Below are 21,369 nucleotides of genomic sequence, written 5' to 3' on the forward strand. Positions count from 1 at the left end.
GAACTTTTTGCATTTTGATGTTGCAAATGGTGCAATTTGATGCATGTTTTTGCTCGTTTTATCGACGTGAAACAGTCCTACTTGTTTAAGGTAGCAGTATATTTTATTGTAGATTATTATTGAACAATTTGCCTTTAAAATGGTATAATTTAAACACACTTCTCAATATTAATTCTTTTCACTGAATATCATGAACGCGACTGAACCCGAGCGAGCGGAGCGAGCGAGGGGGGAGGGTGTGGGAGGGGGTGTCCCCCCTCCCACGGTAAGAACTTTTTGCATTTTGATGTTGTAAATGGTGCAATTTGATGCATGTTTTGCGCGTTTTATCGACGAGAAACATTCCCACTTGTTTAAGGTAGCAGTATATTTTGATGTAGATTATTATTGAACAATTTGCCTATCAAATGGTACAATTTAAATACACTTCTTGTGTTAATTCTTTTCACTGAATATCATGAACGCGACTGAACCCGAGCGAGCGGAGCGAGAGAGGGGGGAGAGGGGGGAGGGTAGGGTGTGGGAGGGGGGTGTCCCCCCTCCCACGGTAAGAACTTTTTTGCATTTTGATGTTGTAAATGGTGCAATTTGATGCATGTTATTGCGCGTTTTATCGACGTGAAACAGTCCCACTTGTTTAAGGTAGCAGTATATTTTAGTGTAGATTATTATTGAACAATTTGCCTATAAAATGGTATATTTTTAAATACACTTCTTGTATTAATTCTTTTCACTGAATATCATGAACGCGACTGAACCCGAGCGAGCGGAGCGAGCGAGGAGGGAGGGGAGGGTGTGGGAGGGGGGTGTCCCCCCTCCCACGGTAAGAACTTTTTGCATTTTGATGTTGCAAATGGTGCAATTTGATGCATGTTTTTGCTCGTTTTATCGACGTGAAACAGTCCTACTTGTTTAAGGTAGCAGTATATTTTATTGTAGATTATTATTGAACAATTTGCCTTTAAAATGGTATAATTTAAACACACTTCTCAATATTAATTCTTTTCACTGAATATCATGAACGCGACTGAACCCGAGCGAGCGGAGCGAGCGAGGGGGGAGGGTGTGGGAGGGGGTGTCCCCCCTCCCACGGTAAGAACTTTTTGCATTTTGATGTTGTAAATGGTGCAATTTGATGCATGTTTTGCGCGTTTTATCGACGAGAAACAGTCCCACTTGTTTAAGGTAGCAGTATATTTTGATGTAGATTATTATTGAACAATTTGCCTATCAAATGGTACAATTTAAATACACTTCTTGTGTTAATTCTTTTCACTGAATATCATGAACGCGACTGAACCCGAGCGAGCGGAGCGAGCGAAGGGGGAGGGGAGGGTGTGGGAGGGGGTGTCCCCCCTCCCACGGTGAGAACTTTTTGCATTTTGATGTTGCAAATGGTGCAATTTGATGCATGTTTTTGCGTGTTTCAACGAGTTGAAACAGTCCCACTTGTTTAAGGTTGCAGTATATTTTAGCGTAGATTATTATTGAACAATTTGCCTATAAAATGGTATATCATTTAAATAATCTTCTTGTATTAATTCTTACACTGAATATCATGAACGCTGTCTGCAGTTCAGCAATCAAACAGAAAAAGCATGCACACGAGGGTGTAGATAGGGGCATATCCCCTCCCACACGAAGGTGTTTTTGCGTTTTCAGACCTGAAATTCAGCGATCTGGTGCAAATTTTTGGTGCAATATTATACTTTTTCATCGAAGTGTTAAAATCACGGAATTTAGCTCTTATTCCGAATGTGCACCATCTGTGTGTATGTATAAAGTCTAGTGAGGTAGAGCTTAGGGGAAGGGGGATTCCCCCTCCCGCTCGCGGAGCTTTTGCGTTTTTAGAATTGAAATAAAGCGATCTGGGTATAGCCACAGTCTACTTCTATGCATGGCGGAAGGGGGGGGGGAGGGGCGGGCGAGCAGGGAGAAGGCGTGGGCGAGTGTTATCTCCACCCTTCCCTTCCGATGGAGCTTTTGCCTGAAATTGAGATATCTCGTATACGCATAATTGATGGAATCAACATTTGGGAAATCAAAAAAAAAAAAAAAAAACTGATGGGGGGGGGGCTGAGGGAGGAAAGGGTCGATTAAAAGGGGAAATTCCCCTTATACATGAGGGAACCTTGAGTTTTCGGAATATAAGTGATAAGTCTTGCATGTGCACTCAGAATTATTCATATTTGTGTGTGTGTGTAAATCTAAAAAGTGTACTAAGCTAGGGAAAGAGGCACAGAGGGGGAGGGTTTGGGAGGGGGATACCCCCTCCCAAGCACGAGAAATTTTGCATATTTTGAATTGAAATTCAACGATCTGGTGCACACTTTGAGTGAAATATTCAAAAAAATATCTTATTTGATGAAAGGTTGCAAAGGAGACCCGCTTCATGTGCATGCAAACAGTATACACGCATTTTTTTTTTCCGCCTCCCAAATCCCCGGTCCAAATCTTAGGGGGGGGGGGGCGATGGGGGCGGTCAGTGAATCCATATTGAGAACACTGTCTTGTTGACCACGTAGTGCTACCAGCTTGTTTGCCGTGTATAAAGCTAATGCAACGCGATATCCGCGGAGCTAGCAAGGTACGCTGTTATCGTAAAAATTAGAGTGCCATCCAGTCTCCAGTTGAAATTTGTTGTTATCATCCACGCACACACACAGAGTCACAATGTACGGTCAGCAGTAAAGCGGCTGTCTGCGCGTCTACTTGTCTTTTTCTCTCGCAGAAAATATCTAGTTTTTTCCAAACGTAAACCGGATCCACAAAGGCAATTATCATGGGTAAAGTGTTCAAAAAAATGTCAGTGGCGTCACTGGGCCTCTACTAAAATGTCTAAACAACATATTCAAATCACTTTTGGGACGCAAAGATTGTCAGAACTGGTAGAATCTTGATTTAAAAATAGATAAAGTTTCACTCATTTTACATTGCCAACGCATTAGACGATCTCGGTGGCTTCGCGGGGTCTACCCCCTGATACGTCAAATCGCATAAGCCAATCAGCTGTCAATTTTGGGGGGCGTTCCCAAATCAGTGAACATTTTGAGCGATTTCTTGTTACTGAGTAATTTTTGGTGGATAAAAACGCCAGAATCGTGTTAGTGAGCTCAAATACCTTCTATATAGCCCCAATGTCCAAATTAAAAGACTCCCCCTTTAAAGGGGGGTGCACGCACCACTCCCCCATTGTTTTTTTCCTTTTTTTTTTTCCTTTTGTTTCAACAAAAATAAAGGGGCCGGGGGCGTGCGCCGGTTGTGGTCCTCCCTGGATCCGCCCCTGTGTATAATCTGTCTCATAAAGACATTTACAAAAATATATCTCGCAGCTGAATCCTATTGACTATACTGTCTTATCTCTTTGTGCTAAAATACGACTGTCAAAATGAATCTGACATTGGTGATATAGTATATTTTGTTTTGGTGTCAATAGAGGGAGCTGGTGAGATGTAGACAAATACTTTGGAATGATAATTTAAATATTATTTGAATGGTATGTGACAGGAATGTGTGGTTAGGGTGTGAGTGTGAAGTGAGTGAGCAGTGAGAGTGAACAGTTGCATTTGAGGCTTGCTGGCGAGAAGGTGCGCAGACGGGTTGACAAGCCAAGAGCAGGGCCTGAGCATCATTGCACTTAATTCGACTGCGTCGCTTGGTGCATTCCCCGTAGACACCGCTGCCGTCACTCAAAAAGGAAAAGGGACTGAGAAGCTGTAAGTTTTGCAGAATTTCATATTATTACTCAATTTAGCACCCGGTAGGAAAGAGGTTTTTTTGTTGTTTTTTTTTTTTTGGGGGGGGGGGGATCGATTAGAATAGTCGTAAAGAAATGTTAATGTTACAGAGTATAAAGTAAATATACTGCGAGGTTCTCGAAATATAGCATGAAATGATGCTTGCTTTTGTGTACGTAATGAGCCAAAGTATTTAAGCCAGAGAGAGAACCGGTCTGGCAGTGAGAGGGGTAGGTTGTTTGTATTACGCCAAAAGTGAGACCGTTTGAGTAAAAGAAATAGCACTGAGATTCAAATCCTAAACGACGAGTTTTGTTGCTGGTGTAATTGCTACGATGATTTTTTTTTTCGATAATTGTATTAATTATGATATTAGTAATATTATTGATCTGTGTTGATACACATATCTACGTTCAGGGCGATATGTATGAGGATCGATAAAGTGCAGCTATGAATCGATTCAGAAATTAATGTTAAGAGAAAGTATGTTTTCCGTAAAATTCGGATGGGAATTTTAGAAACACGAGAGATATTGTGTAAGGAGCATAATTATATGCAAAATTAGTAAAAGCAGCTAGAAAAGAGTGAGCTTCTACGGGAGAGATTTGTATTGTTTGGTAGATTAATTATATCGCCGGATTGTGATAACTGTCCCATTAAGGGTGTGAATTTTTAATTACTCGCAGAGGTCCCCTAGTAGTGAGTATTGCTTTGCTTATGTATTTCATTCTATGGCAACTTATTGCACGTAACTGAAATGTGACATAGATTTTTGCTCTCTTTCGTAAGAAAGGTTAAAGTGAACATGAAAGGAGAAAGCTCCATGTGATAATACGCTGAGGATGTTCAGATATATTTGTACCTTAATACACTACTGCAAGGGTGAGCACAAATGTTGTATTATAGGAGTTGAGGATTAATAGTTGGGTAGAAACCTATTTTGACAAGGGATTTGTTATATTTCTAGTCGTCCGTATCCAGGCACTGAGTATCCGGACTTGTCCGGAGGACGTATCCGGAGGCAGATACCGCCCAGTCTTGGAGTCTTCGAGTAATCCCACGCCCAGCTGCGGACAGACACAGGCAGACACCCGCGAACCGGACAATACCCACGCCACTCGACCGTGTGTATCCGGCCACGCCGTGCTGCCACACCCGTATACACTTCACCCCGCGACGGACTGCAGGAACAGGCGTCCGCCACCTCGCGTGAACCGCGTATCCGACGCCAGGATCCGGCTTCGCCTGAGCAACACTGCACAGTCATCGCGCGGTTATCGACAATGTGTAAGTGCCTTTGATATGTAGGGACTTTATTTATAGGGGGGATTTCATACGTAGAAATGCACGTGCTCATATAGGGGCTTATTAGAAATGAGGATACCAGAAAACAATTTATTTATATACATATAGTTTTTTGTCTTGCATTTTTCTTCCCGAAAAATATTTTTCTTTCGGTGACTTTGTATTGACGTTCGGGAGACAACATCCCACATTGCACCGACTTTGTTTAAATAAAAGAGTCGGATGACTCAATTGATCTGAAACGGTAATTCACTGTGTTCAGTTTATCATTGCAGTCGTCCTCCGAGAAACCCTCTTATTAACCGGAGGGCCAAACCCCAAAAAGTCGCTTACTTAACGAGTGAGTTGCAATCTCTCTACAAACTAAGTAGACCATGCTTATTTTCAAGTTTTTATTGTAACAAACAACATTCCACTGGTCTGCCTCAAAAAATTTGTTGCGAAAGCCTCCCAATCCAAGATGGCCGCCATATTTACTTAATTTGTTATTTGAAAGATAGAATTTGATTGAAACATCGGATTTCAACAAATTTGATGTCATATGAAAAAGAATAAAATTTTCTACAAGTTGATACCATTTTTGTGGGTTATTGTGATAACTGGATTGAGATTTTAAGGAAAAAACATTCATTTTTTGATATTTTTCTGAAAAAAGGAAAATCATGAAAATGCTTAATTCATCATAAATCAAAGAAAGACTGAAGGATTATCTTGAAACATCTCAAGAATTTTGTTTGACATATAATTGATAATTGGAGAAAATTACGGGTCAGTACCATTCTCAGTTCAGGATTTATAATGTCTCAAACGTGAAAACTCACTATGTAAAAATGGCCACTTTAGTTGTGACAAGACTTTGTTGGTCGTAAAAAAAGCCTGCGCGCGCCAAGACTACTACACGCACCACTGGCACTGGCGCTAGCAGTGCCAGTGGTGCGTGTAGTAGTCTTGGCAAACGCAGACTTTTTCTTTGACAAACAAGGGTTTGTGCCTGCAAACTAACTTTTCATACCAAGTGGTAGCTCAGGTGACGCTGATTGCTATTATTTCAAAGTAGATTGTTCTGAAGCAGATGAGATGAAGCAAAAATAGCTTTCAAATAGAGGTAGAAGCTTGAAATAACCTTGCTATAGAAAGTTTAAAACAAAATTTGGATCAATCACTCAAAAAATTCAAGATTGCAGGCCATCAAAGCTGACATAGTGTAATGCGCCAAAGTAAATGTATCATTTCGATTTTTATATAATTTTGTCTGTTTTGGTGTCTATTTATATGGTTTTTTATATATTCTGAACATTTTAATGCTATTTCAAACCATCTTAGGTTTTTATGGAGACATTTTTCAGAATGCACCATGAATATTTCTCTAAAAAGTTACAAAAAATTAAATTAAAAATGTTAATGAAAACCACGCAGAAATTAAAATCTTTCCCATATAATCAATATTTGGAGGTCAGTATTGTATTTGGTTCAGGAGTCATAATGTCTCAAGCTTGAAATCCCATCTTACATAATATGTATTTGCACGCATCTGTTCCCAAAGACGTCACAGAGGGTCAAATCCAAGATCGTGCTTACTTTTCGAGTTCCACTCTCTCTATAAACAAAACCATACATAATAGTAAGCATACTAAGCAATGTTCCATAAGTACACCTCAGTAGATTTGTTGCAAAAACCTCCAAAGTACAGATGCGGTCCAATAGGGCCGCCATTTTTATTGAATTTAACATATCAAACATAAAATTTGATAGAGACATTGGATTGCAACAAATTTGATGTCATATGAAGAAGAGCAAAACTTCCTAAAAGTTGATACCACTTAACCTGTGTATTGTGATAAATTGGGGGGGGGGGGGGGTTGTTTGCTTCTTTTTTTGGGGGGGGGCGGGGGAATCCATATTTTCTTTTGAAAAAAGGAAGAAATGTAGAAATGCATGATTTAGTATTTATCAAAGAAGAACTGAAGAATTATTTTGAAACCTGCGATTGAGATTGAGATTTACTGAGATTGAGACATAATTCATATTTCTGGAATTACAGACAATATCATACACTGTTGACAAGTTAACATCTAAAACTTGAAAAAATTATATTCATGCATTATAAATTTTGCATACAATGTGTTTACATGGTCACATGTAATACTGTAATGGTCGAGTGACTTGCAAGTACCTGCATGCAAACTAACTTTTCATGCCAAGTGGTAGGTGACGCTGGTCGCTATTACTGTAGCATTTCATCGTAGTAGATTGTTCTGAGGCAGATAAGATCGAACAGAAAGTATTTTCCAAAAAGGGATAGGAGCTTGGAATTTGGCACAAATTTTTCCAATGTGTAATAATTAGCGAAAAAAACAGTATCCACACAAAATTCAAGATGGCAGTAATCAATCGAGGTTGTCGTTCAAGGCATTATTTCCCATTAGTGCACGTAAAACAAAAACCCGGCTTTACTTAACCCTATTAAGCCCAAGCTATTTTGACCCCTCGCAGGCCCATGGAGGGGGGGGGGGGGCACATTGTGCCCCCCCCCTATATAACTTTTTTATTATTTGATGTATCATCGTCATATTTGGCACGTGGGTAGAGTAACTCATACTCTACATGACCGTACATTTAAATTTTCACAAGGTCACCCATGGAGGGCGCTATTTACCAAAATATAAAGAAATACATAGGAAATATGCTAAAAACATGATTATTCTATGTAATTTCTTTATCCCCATTATATATGTCTTGTTATAGACCAATCATTTTTATATTTGCCACATATGATAACCAAGTGGAATTTTATTATTTGTTATTGTTGAAATTTCTCAAGGTCACCACGTGGGGGCGCTATTCATATCAACATAGTGATACATTATGAGACCTGAGATGAAATGTTTGGGATGGGTACATGTATAGTTATGACATTTCATATTTGCATAATACTGGAATTTTGAGATTGCAAATTGATGATATGATAAACTAATGATATTAGAGGCATAACTTTGGTGAAGGAATCAAAATAACTCAAAATATAAGGGCAATCTTTAGGAAATATTATTTTCAATTATCTCTATCATATCTATTGTTTTACGCCTTTGTCACATAAAAACAAAGGAAATAATAAGAAAAACTTTCCAGGACCATAATTACTTCAAATTTTGCACCTTCAACAAATTTCAGCCAAGAAACACCCATTTCATACACTATAATGCTGTTAAATGAAATGGGAACAGAAAAAAATGCAAAATCTGACTGACATGGTTGTCAGTTTATGGTTGCCATGGCAACCAGCAACATCAAATATAGCTCAATTATATATCAAAATGTTTGCAATAGATTTTAGGAAAAGTCACCAAATTCGGTTGAAATCGAATTAAGGGCGAAGGAGTGGCAAACGAAAATCTGGTAGGAGGGCACAATGTGCCCCCCCCCCCCCTTGGGCTTTATAGGGTTAATTCCTCAAGCTAGTTCTAAACTGTGAGTTAGGGATAGAACAACTAATGTACAAAATTAAATCAGTATATTTAATGCTAAATATTATTAGATGTACTAAATAGATCTGATAAGAATGTTTTTTTATATACATATATATAATTCAAATTCAAATTCAAATTCAAATTCAAATACTAAATTGTTAACAGTTATCATGGTTATGGTTTCTTGAAAAGAAATGGTGATATCTCCGTATGTTTTAGGCTTTATTATAATTTTTTTTACATGGTAGAATGTTTTGTAATACAACTAACCTGCACATATAAATCGAATGTGATATCTCTCCCAATGGCAAACAATACCTTAAGTGTGTTGCGTCAAAGTTAAATCTCAACTTATAACTTATAATTTGATATATATTTTTATAAAATGGGTTCAAGAATGTAGCCAATTGGAAGCGCTGAAATGAGTCACGTGTGCGTGCATTAATTTTTACTATCATGCACGGCCTTGCAAAAAAGCGTAAAGTCACTGACGTCACAATGTTTACACTAGCAGTGCGCACTTAATCAGTTGTTACAAGTGCGTCGCGCGCTACCATACGCGCTGTGAATCCTGTAAACAACTTCTCGTTCGGGCTGCCAGCCGGCCTTTCTTGTGCACAACAATCATGTGGCGTACGTATACGCTTATACGTACAGTACTTACATGTGCGGGATTTCCGAGTGCGACGTGCGTAAATGTTTGGGACGAACATCCTCGGACGTCTTGACCCACAAAAGTACGTGAAAAACGCTGACAAATGCTGTTAGTTTTCGAATTTTCGACCCATTTTATAAAACAAACGATGCACAGGATTATTTCGTGGCGTTAGTGGAGGCGTAGTTCACTCTCGGGTATTTACAATGTAGTGCAATATGCACTCGGCTTCGCCTCGTGCATGTTTCACAATTGTAAATACCCTCGAGTGCACTATACGCCTACACTAACGCACTCTATCCTGCGCATCATTTGTATATTAATCTTCTTATCTTTCTGTCTATTACATGTTTCTATACATCCGAACGATCTTGTACTAGTGTAAACCATATTCAGGGTCTTTTTTTTGGGGGGGGGGATGGAACTCATTCCATTGTTTGGGTAAGGCCCAATCTTTGATAAAATAAGAAATGCTTCTGTATCAAAGATACTATATGCTTTTTTACTTGTATGTTACTCTGCTGTTGTAGAAACGTGAATGATGATTTGTTTATGTATAATAATGTCTGATCCGTAGATGTCCTTGAAAGCCCTTCTGATCCGAACCCCCCCCCCCAAAAAAAAAAAAAAAAATCCGACATTTCTCAACTTTGCTCTTAAATGTGTTGTGCGAAATTACTTTTCAGTATATTGTTCGAATAAAATTTTCCAAATTGATTATTCGTGCTGTATATTCACATTTACAAATAAGCATGCTGAAACTGTACTTACTGTTATCAGATTTTTCTTACATTGTTTTTGGGCTGATTTCATGTGGGTTATAGTGTCACAATTGATCTGAGCTTATGCCATTGGTAGATGCTTTCCCATATTAGATATCAGGATCACTCGAGAGTGAAAATGTTCATTTTCATTTATTTTAGAGTGTCCTCGGGGATCACTCGAAGAGTGACGAGTGATCCCTATTCAAAGGCAGGGCTCGACATTAACGTTGGTCCGGTGGCCCGGGGCCACCAAAAAACGCACGTCGGGCCACCAAAATGTCAGAAATGAAGAATTTGGTGGCCTGATCGGGCCACCAAAAAAGGTCGGATATTTGCCTTTGGGCCACCAAAAATAAAAGTTAGTGTGGAGCCCTGCCTAAGGTCACTCTAAAATGAGTGAAAATGAACATTTTCACTCAAAAGTCACTCCAATTTCACTCTAAATTCACCGTTTTCTGATATTCACTCCTCACATCAAAAGTAAAAACTTCCACTCGATTTGTGTTTTCTTTTTCGGAGAGTAGAATATCACTGGTTTTAAAAATGTGTCCATAAAAACATAAGACGGTTTAAGATATCACAACAGACAAAATTGTATCAAAATCGAAATGATACATTTAATTTGGCGAAATACACTATGTCAACTGTGATGGCTGTCATCTTGATTTTTTTTTTTTTTGAGCGGTTGATCTAAATTGTGTCTTAAACTATCTATAACAAGATTGGTGCCAAGTTTCAAGCTATTACCTCTATTTGAAATTTTGTTTGCTTCATCTCATCTGCTTCAGAACAATCTACTTTGAAATAATAGCGATCAGCATCACCTGAGCTACCACTTGATGTGAAAAGTTAGTTTGCAGGCTCAAACCCTTGTTTGTCAAAGAAAAAGTCTGCATTTGCCAAGACTACTACACGCACTACTGGCGCTGCTACCAGCGCCAGTGCCAGTGGTGCGTGTAGTAGTCTTGGTGTGCGCAGACTTTTTTATGACCAACAAGGTCTTGGTCACAACTGAAGTGGCCATTTTTACGTAGTGAGTTTTCAAGTTTGAGACATTATAACTCCTGAACCAAAAATGGTGTTGACCCCTAATTTTCTCCAAATATCATTATATGTCAAACAAATTTCTTGAAACGTTTCAAGATAATCCTTCAGTCTTTCTCTGATTTATGCTGAATCAAGCATTTTCATGATTTTCCTTTTTCCAGAAAAATATCAAAAATGAGTGTTTTTTCCTTAAAATCTCAATCCAGTGATCACAATAACCCACAAAAATGGTATCAACTTGTAAACAATTTTATTCTCTTTCATATGACATCACATTTGTTGAAATTTGATGTTTTTATCAAATTCTATCATTTAAAGAACAAATTCAGTAAATATGGCGGCCATCTTGGACGTCATCTTGGATTTGGAGGCTTTCGCAACAAATTTTTTGAGGTAGACCAGTGGAATGTTGTTTGTTACAATAAAAACGTGAAAATAAGCATGGTCTACTTAGTTTGTAGAGAGAGTGCAACTCGACCTCTGTTTTTAGCTTTTGGCCCCCCGGTTATATTACTGATAGGTCGATTAATACTGTTCAGCTGCTCAACCAACCGAAAGCAAGGACAATGCTCATCGGAGACCCGCCATTCACCTTGACCCGTCCAACTCCATTCAACTACAGGGACAAATAAAAGAGATAATCTCTGCAGAGCCATTCATCAACAAGTTGGTGGAGCTGATCACGGACGCCATCATGGAACGCGTATCACAGAACGTCTACGAAGCCATAAACCACGACCTTGAATCAAAAGGAGAGGAAATGGCCGTTCTGCAATCCAAGATCAAGCGTCTTGAAGAAGAGCTGCAAAAAAGCACAGACGTCGAAGAGGAACACGAGCAATACTCGAGACGCAACTCCTTGCGACTGCATGGAATCAAGGAGGAGAGTGGTGAGATAACCGATAAGGTCGTCGTAGACTTCATCAACACGAAATTACAGCTCGACGTAACAGTCACTGAAGGCGATCTCGACAGAAGTCATCGTGTCACTCCAAGGAAACCATCTGAGCATCCACGACCCATCATCGTGAAATTTGCAAGACACAACATGAAGCAGAAAGTGTATGCAGCGCGATCGAAACTGACAAGAACGAAGATCTACATACACGAGGACCTCACACCCCGACGACAAGAACTCATGCGGAAAACTCTCAAACACGACTCGGTGTCGAAAGCCTGGTCCAACGACGGAAGAATTCGTGCTCTCACTACGCAGAACAAAGTAATAAACATCGCAAACGCACGTGATCTTGACCGTCTCTGAATGGATTTATGCAGTTTGTGTTACAGAGATAGGTATGTTTTTTTTTTTCATAATGTCGATTTCTCAGAGTATTCAATTTAATTCTAAACCTAGATATATTAGACACGTTAAGTATCCATATTTTGCATGCAACTTACCTGTAAAAAGTAATCAGAATGCTATACTCTGTGTGAAATGTAAACAATGGTGTCATTTAAAGTGCAATGTACCACTCGCCGTATATCAGAGCGATCAGGATTTGATTTGTAATGCATGCACGTTTAAGGAACTTCCTTTTGTTGATGCTGCTCATCAAGAATATGACTTTGAATCAATTTCAAGCAATAATTGCATGAAGGTTAGTCCGCCGATTGAGATGGATAATAGTCCTGTCATCAGTGAACTTAAAGGCACGGGCCTCAAGATTGGCCATTTGAATGTAAGAAGTTTAAGAAATAAGATGGATCATAAAAGATATTTTTTATTACACAACCCAATTAACGTGCTAACCATTTCAGAAAGTTGGTTAGATGACACAATATCTGACGATGAATTGCAAATGAATGGTTATGATTTTGAAAGAAAAGACAAAAACATCTGTGGAGGTGGAGTGATCTGTTATATAAATTCAAATTTGCTGTATTTAAGACGATGTGATTTAGAATGTGAGCAACTGGAGCTCATGTGGTTACAGATTAATGTAAAACAATCCCAGCCATGGTATGTCGGAGTGGTATATCGACCACCAAATAGTACAGCACAGTTTTTCGATGAGCTAGAATCACGCATAGAAACAGTGTTATATACTTCCAGAAATGATGTAATACTTGGTGATTTTAACATCAACATGTTGAGTCAAAACCCAATGTGAGACAAGATTCATAATCTATGTACTTACCTTCAGTTGCAACAGATTGTTGACAAGCCCACGAGAATTACTGATCGTAGTCGTACATGCATTGACCTTATTCTTGTACCAAATGGGAAGAGCAATGTAAACTCAGGAGTAATCTCAGATGGGATATGCATATCAATGCAGTATTTAGTAAGATTTCTCGGATAATTGCATATATTCGTAGAATTAAGTATTTATTTGCCAGAAAGTATAATGCATTTGTTGTACAATAGTTTGATATTGTCACAAATAGATTATTGTATTGTTGTTTGGGGTAGAAGTGCACATTATCATCTGGATAAACTCCAAAAACTACAAAATCGGTATGCAAGAATTGTTCTGAAAGCCAGTATACTAACGCCACATAAGCAAATGCTCTCCAAATTACAATGGCAATCAATACATCAACGAGTTCAGTATCAGACTTGCATATATTTTTATAAGATAATCAATGGGATGAGCCCACGTTATCTCAGACAATTAATTGCTGTAAGACACACATCATTTCATACACGATATGCCGTTAATTGTCCCTTATTCATAAATACCCCCAAAACAGATTACTTTAAAACTCGTTTCATTATCAAGCTTCAAATATGTGGAATAATTTGCCAAATTTTATTTGAAATGCGCAGTCATTGTCTGTTTTTAAGAAATTATGCATGATTGATAGGTTATGAAAGCATGCATATGGAATATGTATGAGAGAGATTCCTGTTTGTTATTTTGTGTATATATAACTAAGTTCATTAATTTTTTTTCTTTTGTATGAAGAAATGATATTGAAATCCGAAATTTGATGATATTGTATGATAACAATTATAAGGGGGGGGGGTAGGTGAAGTGGCAATACTTTTCTGATTGCCCTATCAAGCTGTTATTAAGCTATAATTGTATTAATGTTTGAGTTTGTTTGTATACTTGTTGTGGTGTAGTGGTTGATTTGTAGTATAAGTTATTTCATTGTTTGTACTTTACTTTGATGATCATGACATTTTTATCTGTACATAATGTGAGCAGGGCCCCTTGGTAGAACAGTCAACCAACTGAAAGGGCTACCCTGCTAAAAGAATATTGAAATAAATAAATAAATAAATACTGTTTTACAAGCAGAAGCTCTCATGATTGACTAAATGTCAATATTTTTCATTGTTTTTTGTTCTTGGTACAGAGAACGGCGACAATGGTAGTAGACATGCCTTGCCCAGACAAGACATATCTCGTCCTATTCACTCTAATAATACACAGCCTCTTATCGATGCCTGCAGGGCAGACGACTTCTAAACCAGTAGCATCTAGGAAATGTCTCTTTGAGCGAGACATTCACTCCGTGACGTGTCTAGCTATGGACCTGACTTCGGTGCCGAGGGATCCGCCCATTGACACTGAGATTCTCGATTTGAGCATCAACAAGATCACCGCCTTGTACAAAACATCGTTCTCATCCTACAAGCAATTAGAAGTTCTGGGGCCCATTGCATAAAACTTACCATTGAATTTCAATGGTAACTACCTTCAAAATTAGGTGTCACAGCCAATCAGCATCAAGGATTATAAAATTTACCGCTAATTTGAAGACTTACCGCTAGAAAGGAGCGGTAAGTCCAGCGGTAAGGGTTTTATGTAACAGGGCCCTGATCATTCGGTCAAACGATATTTCTTTCATTGACAGTGGCACGTTCTTTAAGATGTCATTTCTGCGAAGTCTCGATTTGTCGGATAACGGACGTCTACCGGTACTACGAGGGGACATGTTTGCCAACGCTGCCCTAGCAAACATTCAACTAAATCGTACTAACCTTTCTCATGTCTCGGATGATATCTTCAAGGTGATGATTGTATCAGCCACACTTGGTTTAAGACAACGCTTTGCGGAATATCAGCTGGACGGATTGACACAACGTGGCATTTCACATCGTTTCACTTTCGGACAATAATTTTACTGAGCTTTCAGAACAATCTTTTGTCATGGACTACAGAGTAGATCTTCTAGATCTTTCTTACAACCCGATACGCTTCGTTAGCCCAGCCACCATTCCCTCCCTCAGAGTCGAAGGCCTGGATATGAGTGGAATACTGCTACCAGAGGAAGAGCTTCAGCACCTACTTGAGGGTGCAAGGTCGTCGTCATCAATAACATACCTATACATCAGAGACATGGGCCTCACTTCCTTACGACCTGGACTATTCGGTGCATTACAGGGAAAATACCTTCGTAAGCTAGACCTCGGTATCAATGAACTTAGACAACTTATTCCAAGAGGATTCGAAAATCTGACTGATGTATATAACCTGGCCCTTAATTCCAACTGGTTGGAAGCGATTGAACCTAGCCACTTTTCGGGTATGTCCTCGCTACGAGTGCTGTCCATGGTAGGCAATAGAGTTTCTTCTATAAATTTGGACAATCATGTGTGGAAGACAAATCTCACCACACTTTACCTGGGACTGAACGCCTTTGCGCGAATAGGGACTCGCGCATTCAATGGTTTGAAGAATCTAGAGTTTTCAGATTTATCGAACAACAATCTGGACCCATTATCGCACGTGGTTCTCTCGGATCTAATCTCGTTGAATTATCTAAGTTTGACTAAGTGCTCTATCTCAGTTGCATTTCAACTGAATGCGCCTTCTCTGATAGTATTAGACTTTTGGGGTGCAGAGGGAATTCCTCCAGACATGGTTGCCCCTGGAGCATTCAAAAACTACACACCTCTTCTGCAGGAAATAAGCTTTGAGAAAACTGGCATACATGTTTTTGACCTTTGGGATGACAAGAATAGTATGTCCTCTTTTGAAGGACTGCGTGATTTACGCGTATTGAACCTTGCTGGTACCAACATGTTTTATATGCCCACCGATTTCTTTCAAAATCTACCAACTTTGCAAGTGTTATACCTTAATGGATGCGACATACTGTCTTCAATACTTCCAGTGTTTAATGGGCTTTTCAGTCTACAGATTCTTAGCCTGGCAGGCAATGAGCTACGCTACATTCTCGGCGATATTTTCAAAGATACAATCCAATTGAGAGAACTATCATTAGCTTCCAATAATCTAAATTTCTTGAAAGCCGATCTGTTTCAACACCTTGTGAATCTAACCCGATTGAATCTCTCATTCAACAAGCTCGTCACGCTGCAATTCACAACATTCGAGCCTATACTGCATACTATTTTGGAACTTGAATTGGAATATAATCAGTGGGCATGCAACTGTTCCCTTAAATGGCTACCTAAGTGGGTAGCTCAGAGGTCTATCAAGCTTGAATATAGTCTCGCAACCAGGTGTTCTCACGAAGGTTCATTCAAATCTGCTGCAGGAAAGCTTTTGATTGAATTTAATCCAATTAGAGAGTGTGGCCCACAGTATGTACTCTACTTTTCATTGGTAGCCAGCGCTGCGTTTGTTACACTTGGTCTGATCGTGATCTACTACAATCGCTGGAAAATCAGGTACGGGCTCTTTCTGTGCAAGATCCACTTCATTGGTTACCGGGAAATTATTCCACGAGAGCAAAGAGAAGATTTCAAATATGATATGTACATTGTCACACACGATGCAGACGAGGAGTGGACGGATAGGATCTTCATACGTGGGATGGAAGAGAACCTGCCAGAATATGGCCGACTTGCCATCGGAGATGAGGCCCTTCAGCTTGGGATGTACTACCTTGATTCCGTCAACCTTCTTGTGGAAAACAGCTTCAAGGTGATCTTTCTCATCAGCGAGAATGCTCTCAGGGACCACATGTTCCTTCTCAAATTCAGACTCGCCCTGGACCATGTTAATGAGGTGCAGATGGAAAAAAATCGTGCTGGTGTTTCGGGAAGAAATACCGGACGCTGATCTGCCGTTCCTGATCCGTCTGTTCCTCAGTGATAACCGGGCATACCTTATGTGGCCGCGAGACCTTGAGGGACAGCCTTACTTCTGGGAACAGCTTGCAAAATACATGATCTTTAACAGATACTGTAACCCTCTTGTTCCCCCGTAGTAAGTGAACATGACAAGTTATAGCGTAATAATGTTTAATTGGTTCCACAGATTAGACGTTATTCTAAGTCTTGTTACTCACAGTCATACAGAGAGGGCAAAGACTCATCTAGTAAAGACTCTAAACTATATCTTTGTAATACACTTACATCAACAGCTACTCAATACTTCACAATATAATTTAAATGTCAGTGGAATAAACATTTTATTGTTTGATATGTTTAAAATATAATTCAGATAGATAGGAACTGAGAATATTAGTAGTGGTTTAAGCAAATGTATGTTGATATATGATATGCAATGTATCAATTGTATAATAATGTATCATTGTAAAGGTTGAATTGTTATCACAGTAATGTGGGGGTACGTAAGTAGGTATGTGGGCAAATAGATTTATGTGTATGAATTTTATGTATGTATATGTGTATGTACGTATATTAAGAAGTGTGTTAATGTGTAGAAATTGTAATTAAATTTTGGAAGTTTTTTTATGTTGTTGGATGGTTTAAAATGGTATTTTTAGTTTATAAGAGATTGAATAGAACGATCCTTAGTATAGAACACCCCCCCCCCCCTCCATAGACACATACACATATTGTACACCTGGCTATACAATCTTCACACTGGCAACATTACAATGTAAGACCGTACCGAGCAGTAACAGAGTAAATTCCGTTTTGTGAATTTATTTAGTAATATTATGTTTGTTCGTTATTTGGAATTGTTGAAAATGTTTTGTAATTTTGTACGATTTGTATTTATTGTTATGTTCTGTACATTTTTGAATGTATAGAATTAAGTATAGTAAAGTTTAGTATGACTTAACACCAAGGTTGATTTTGTTTATATGTTTTTATTGTCATTGTAGATTCTGTAGAAGGGCAATTAGCCCGAAAGCTTAGTTAAAGGGGTGCTACCCAACATCACAGCCGCGTCTCTGTGCAAGCTTTGCTGGCAATACTGTATTATATATATATAACCGTCATGTATATAATCATATAGATGTTAGCTGTGCTACCTATCCATGGACTAGAATTACTATCTAGAAAACATTATACTTTTTGCCGAAAAGGGTAAAAAAGAAAAGAACGAATGAAACATTACAGGCAACGCTAAAAAAGCCGATTCTTGTCTTCATCATTTTACTAGCCATGATTCCGAAGCATATAACATACATTACAAAAGTATATAACCATCTTGATAATATACCTTCTTTTCTTGATAAGTGATAGCATTACGAAAATAAAGCCGCACTTTCGAAAGTAGATAGGAAAGTAGTCACGAGTCCTACAAAAACAATTTTTACCTCTGTTTTTGTTGATGGCTGAGCGAAAATGCGTAATCGCAATGTCCAAAATCAATTATTTCACATCATTTTCATCTAAATTCCAACAAAGTATTTCAGCATGCACTGTATATCGATAACTACATTATTAGTAACTACACCAAAGTAATTGAAAATCATCACAATTTCGTGTTGATGTATAGAGAGACAAAGAGAAGAGGGATAGAGAATGATATAGTTGAAGGGGAGGGACGATTTAAGATTGAGTGTGACTGCAGGAATAAGAGTGATTTTTCTTTTTTCAAAATGACAATAAAATAAAAAGCCCAGTAAGAATGGTTCAAAAGGTACACCGCCATAGCCGCTGACACTTCTCCACTAGCAGATTAATGTGCACACTCAGTATATTTTACTCCGAAACGTCTGCCGCACGGTACCAGATTATCACATTTATTTTACTTGCCCAAAAGGGGAGGAAAAGGGGTCTCCATTCTTTAACATCCTTTCCATTTTCTGTCATTCTTGCCGTAATTCATTTTACAATAACTTCAGCGTGTGAAATTGTGGTGGATGCCTCTTATTATGGGTTTGTATACTCTGCAAATAGACGACTTTCTTCGCAAAACTTTATGTTTGATAATCCTTTCTGGCCCCCTTTCTCCTTTTTGAGATGGGCAATGCGAGAAGGCAAGAAGGTGAAACATTCTTCTTAATGAGTTTGTCAGTTCTCGCATTTTGTAGAGAAAAACAGTAGAACCTTCATCTCATCTTGGTCTGAAGATGATGTGTTACCATGGTTACATATTGATAACATAGGTAGCACAACCGTCGTATAGCATCAAGGTTTAAAAATCAAATGCCTAAATATAAGAAAGACCCAAGTCCATTAGACAGAGTTTTGAATAAAACAACCAAACAAACAAATACAATCCTGATGTTGTTTTCAGTTATGGATATGTTTTGTATACAAAGTGAAATGTTAAGCAGTCATTGGAACGATTATCTATATTTTCATTACTTCGCATGGGGTCTCCATAGTTGATGGCTAAATTTTGACCTAGACTGTTTTCATTTCCATGTATTCAATTGTATTATGCATTATTCGGAATTATTATTGGAAATGATCAAAGTCTCCTTTCGTAAAGCAGTTGACGTAACTAAATTTAGTTACCATGAATACCGGGAATGCGAAGTAAGGGAGACTTAACACCAAGGTTGATTTTGTTTATATGTTTTTATTGTCATTGTAGATTCTGTAGAAGGGCAATTATCGCCCGAAAGCTTAGTTAAAGGGGTGCTACCCAACATCACAGCCGCGTCTCTGTGCAAGCTTTGCTGGCAATACTGTATTATATATATATAACCGTCATGTATATAATCATATAGATGTTAGCTGTGCTACCTATCCATGGACTAGAATTACTATCTATGGATATGTTTTGTATACAAAGTGAAATGTTAAGCAGTCATTGGAACGATTATCTATATTTTCATTACTTCGCATGGGGTCTCCATAGTTGATGGCTAAATTTTGACCTAGACTGTTTTCATTTCCATGTATTCAATTGTATTATGCATTATTCGGAATTATTATTGGAAACGATCAAAGTCTCCTTTCGTAAAGCAGTTGACGTAACTAAATTTAGTTACCATGAATACCGGGAATGCGAAGTAAGGGAGACTTAACACCAAGGTTGATTTTGTTTATATGTTTTTATGTTTCGTAAAGCAGTTGACGTAACTAAATTTAGTTACCATGAATACCGGGAATGCGAAGTAAGGGAGACTTAAGTAGTGAGGCGATCAAAAATCCACCTCTCTTTCCTTCCTCGAGATATAGTGATTATCAAACATCACTTTATCACCATGTGATAATTCTAATAACGGTTTTGTATCAGTAGTACTAAATTTGTTCACCTTATACAGCAAAGGTGTGCAAGGAACATTCACTTACATCTTCACAAAACAGTAATGATCAACGTACTATAGGTTAGATTCATCGTTCGACGAGTAACACATGGGAATTAGAAGAATTAAATGCGTCTAATTTCAGAAATGTGTAATCAATTGATGATCAAAACTATTCGACAAAATAAAAAAAAAAGAAATTTCACCACTGAATGAATTCTTTTGAATTAATACCTATTTATACTAATGTTACACTCGTTTTGTATTCCATCATTATTCAATGAAAATCCAAAGAAGTTGGCTTGTTGCCATGACCACGGAAATCTTACAAGTAACTGGAGGAGGTTGATCCCATAGTTACAAACACTGTCCGCACCAAACAGAACCGGGGCGCTGTTTGCTGGCTTCATGTGTACGTACTCGACTTTTGCTTCGTGCCATGGTATGCGCAATCTCACACAGAACCACAAGCATGTCGATACAGCGAAGTCGTGGGATGTATTGTTGACGTCATGAGAATGCTAATGAGCCCCCTAAAAGGTATGCGCTCTATGCATAAGTGGACCCTGTCACATCATGGCGTTCTTTTTCATGAAGTCCTAACGGCGACCTTTGGGAGAATTCTTGACTGGTCATAACATGAAAATACCCGAGATATAGGAAGAGAAGAGGTCGTATGGGTTATCGTGCAAGCACCATAGGTATCCTGGACAAGCCTGATACTCAAATTTCAAATCAGTTTGACGCGCTTGATTGTGAATACTAATAGCATCGAAGAAATGCCTCCCAAGAGCTGGTAGTGGGCGCGCTATAGGCCTATTTTGCACTTCAGCACAGACATAAATTACGAACGCTGCATTTTGTGTTCCCATCACATTTGTTGTTGTGTTATCGCCGGGAAAACTTCAATTCAGAACGAGATAGCGTGACACGAGTCCTCTGTTTTGTTGTCGTTTTTTTATCAAAGTGTACTTGTGACGTCACCTCATCTCGCTTCTACTAATGAGAAGTCCGTGGTGTGGTTAATACTCAGCAGTTGACTGCCGAGCGGACGCATGAGGGCGTGG

General features: G+C 38.6%; 1 protein-coding gene across 1 annotated transcript in view; it reads left to right on the plus strand.

The window, feature by feature from the left end:
* Window positions 1–17,110, plus strand: part of LOC140235836 (toll-like receptor 3) — a 48,351-nt gene extending 31,241 nt beyond the window's left edge. The window contains 2 exon segments of the mRNA XM_072315833.1: window positions 15,028–16,920; window positions 16,922–17,110. Of these exon segments, the coding sequence (XP_072171934.1) occupies window positions 15,028–16,920; window positions 16,922–17,110 (2,082 nt within the window).
* Window positions 17,111–21,369: the final 4,259 nt, after the last annotated feature.

This window comes from Diadema setosum, chromosome 12 (genome assembly GCF_964275005.1).
Source record: "Diadema setosum chromosome 12, eeDiaSeto1, whole genome shotgun sequence".
Lineage (NCBI taxonomy): Eukaryota > Metazoa > Echinodermata > Echinoidea > Diadematoida > Diadematidae > Diadema > Diadema setosum.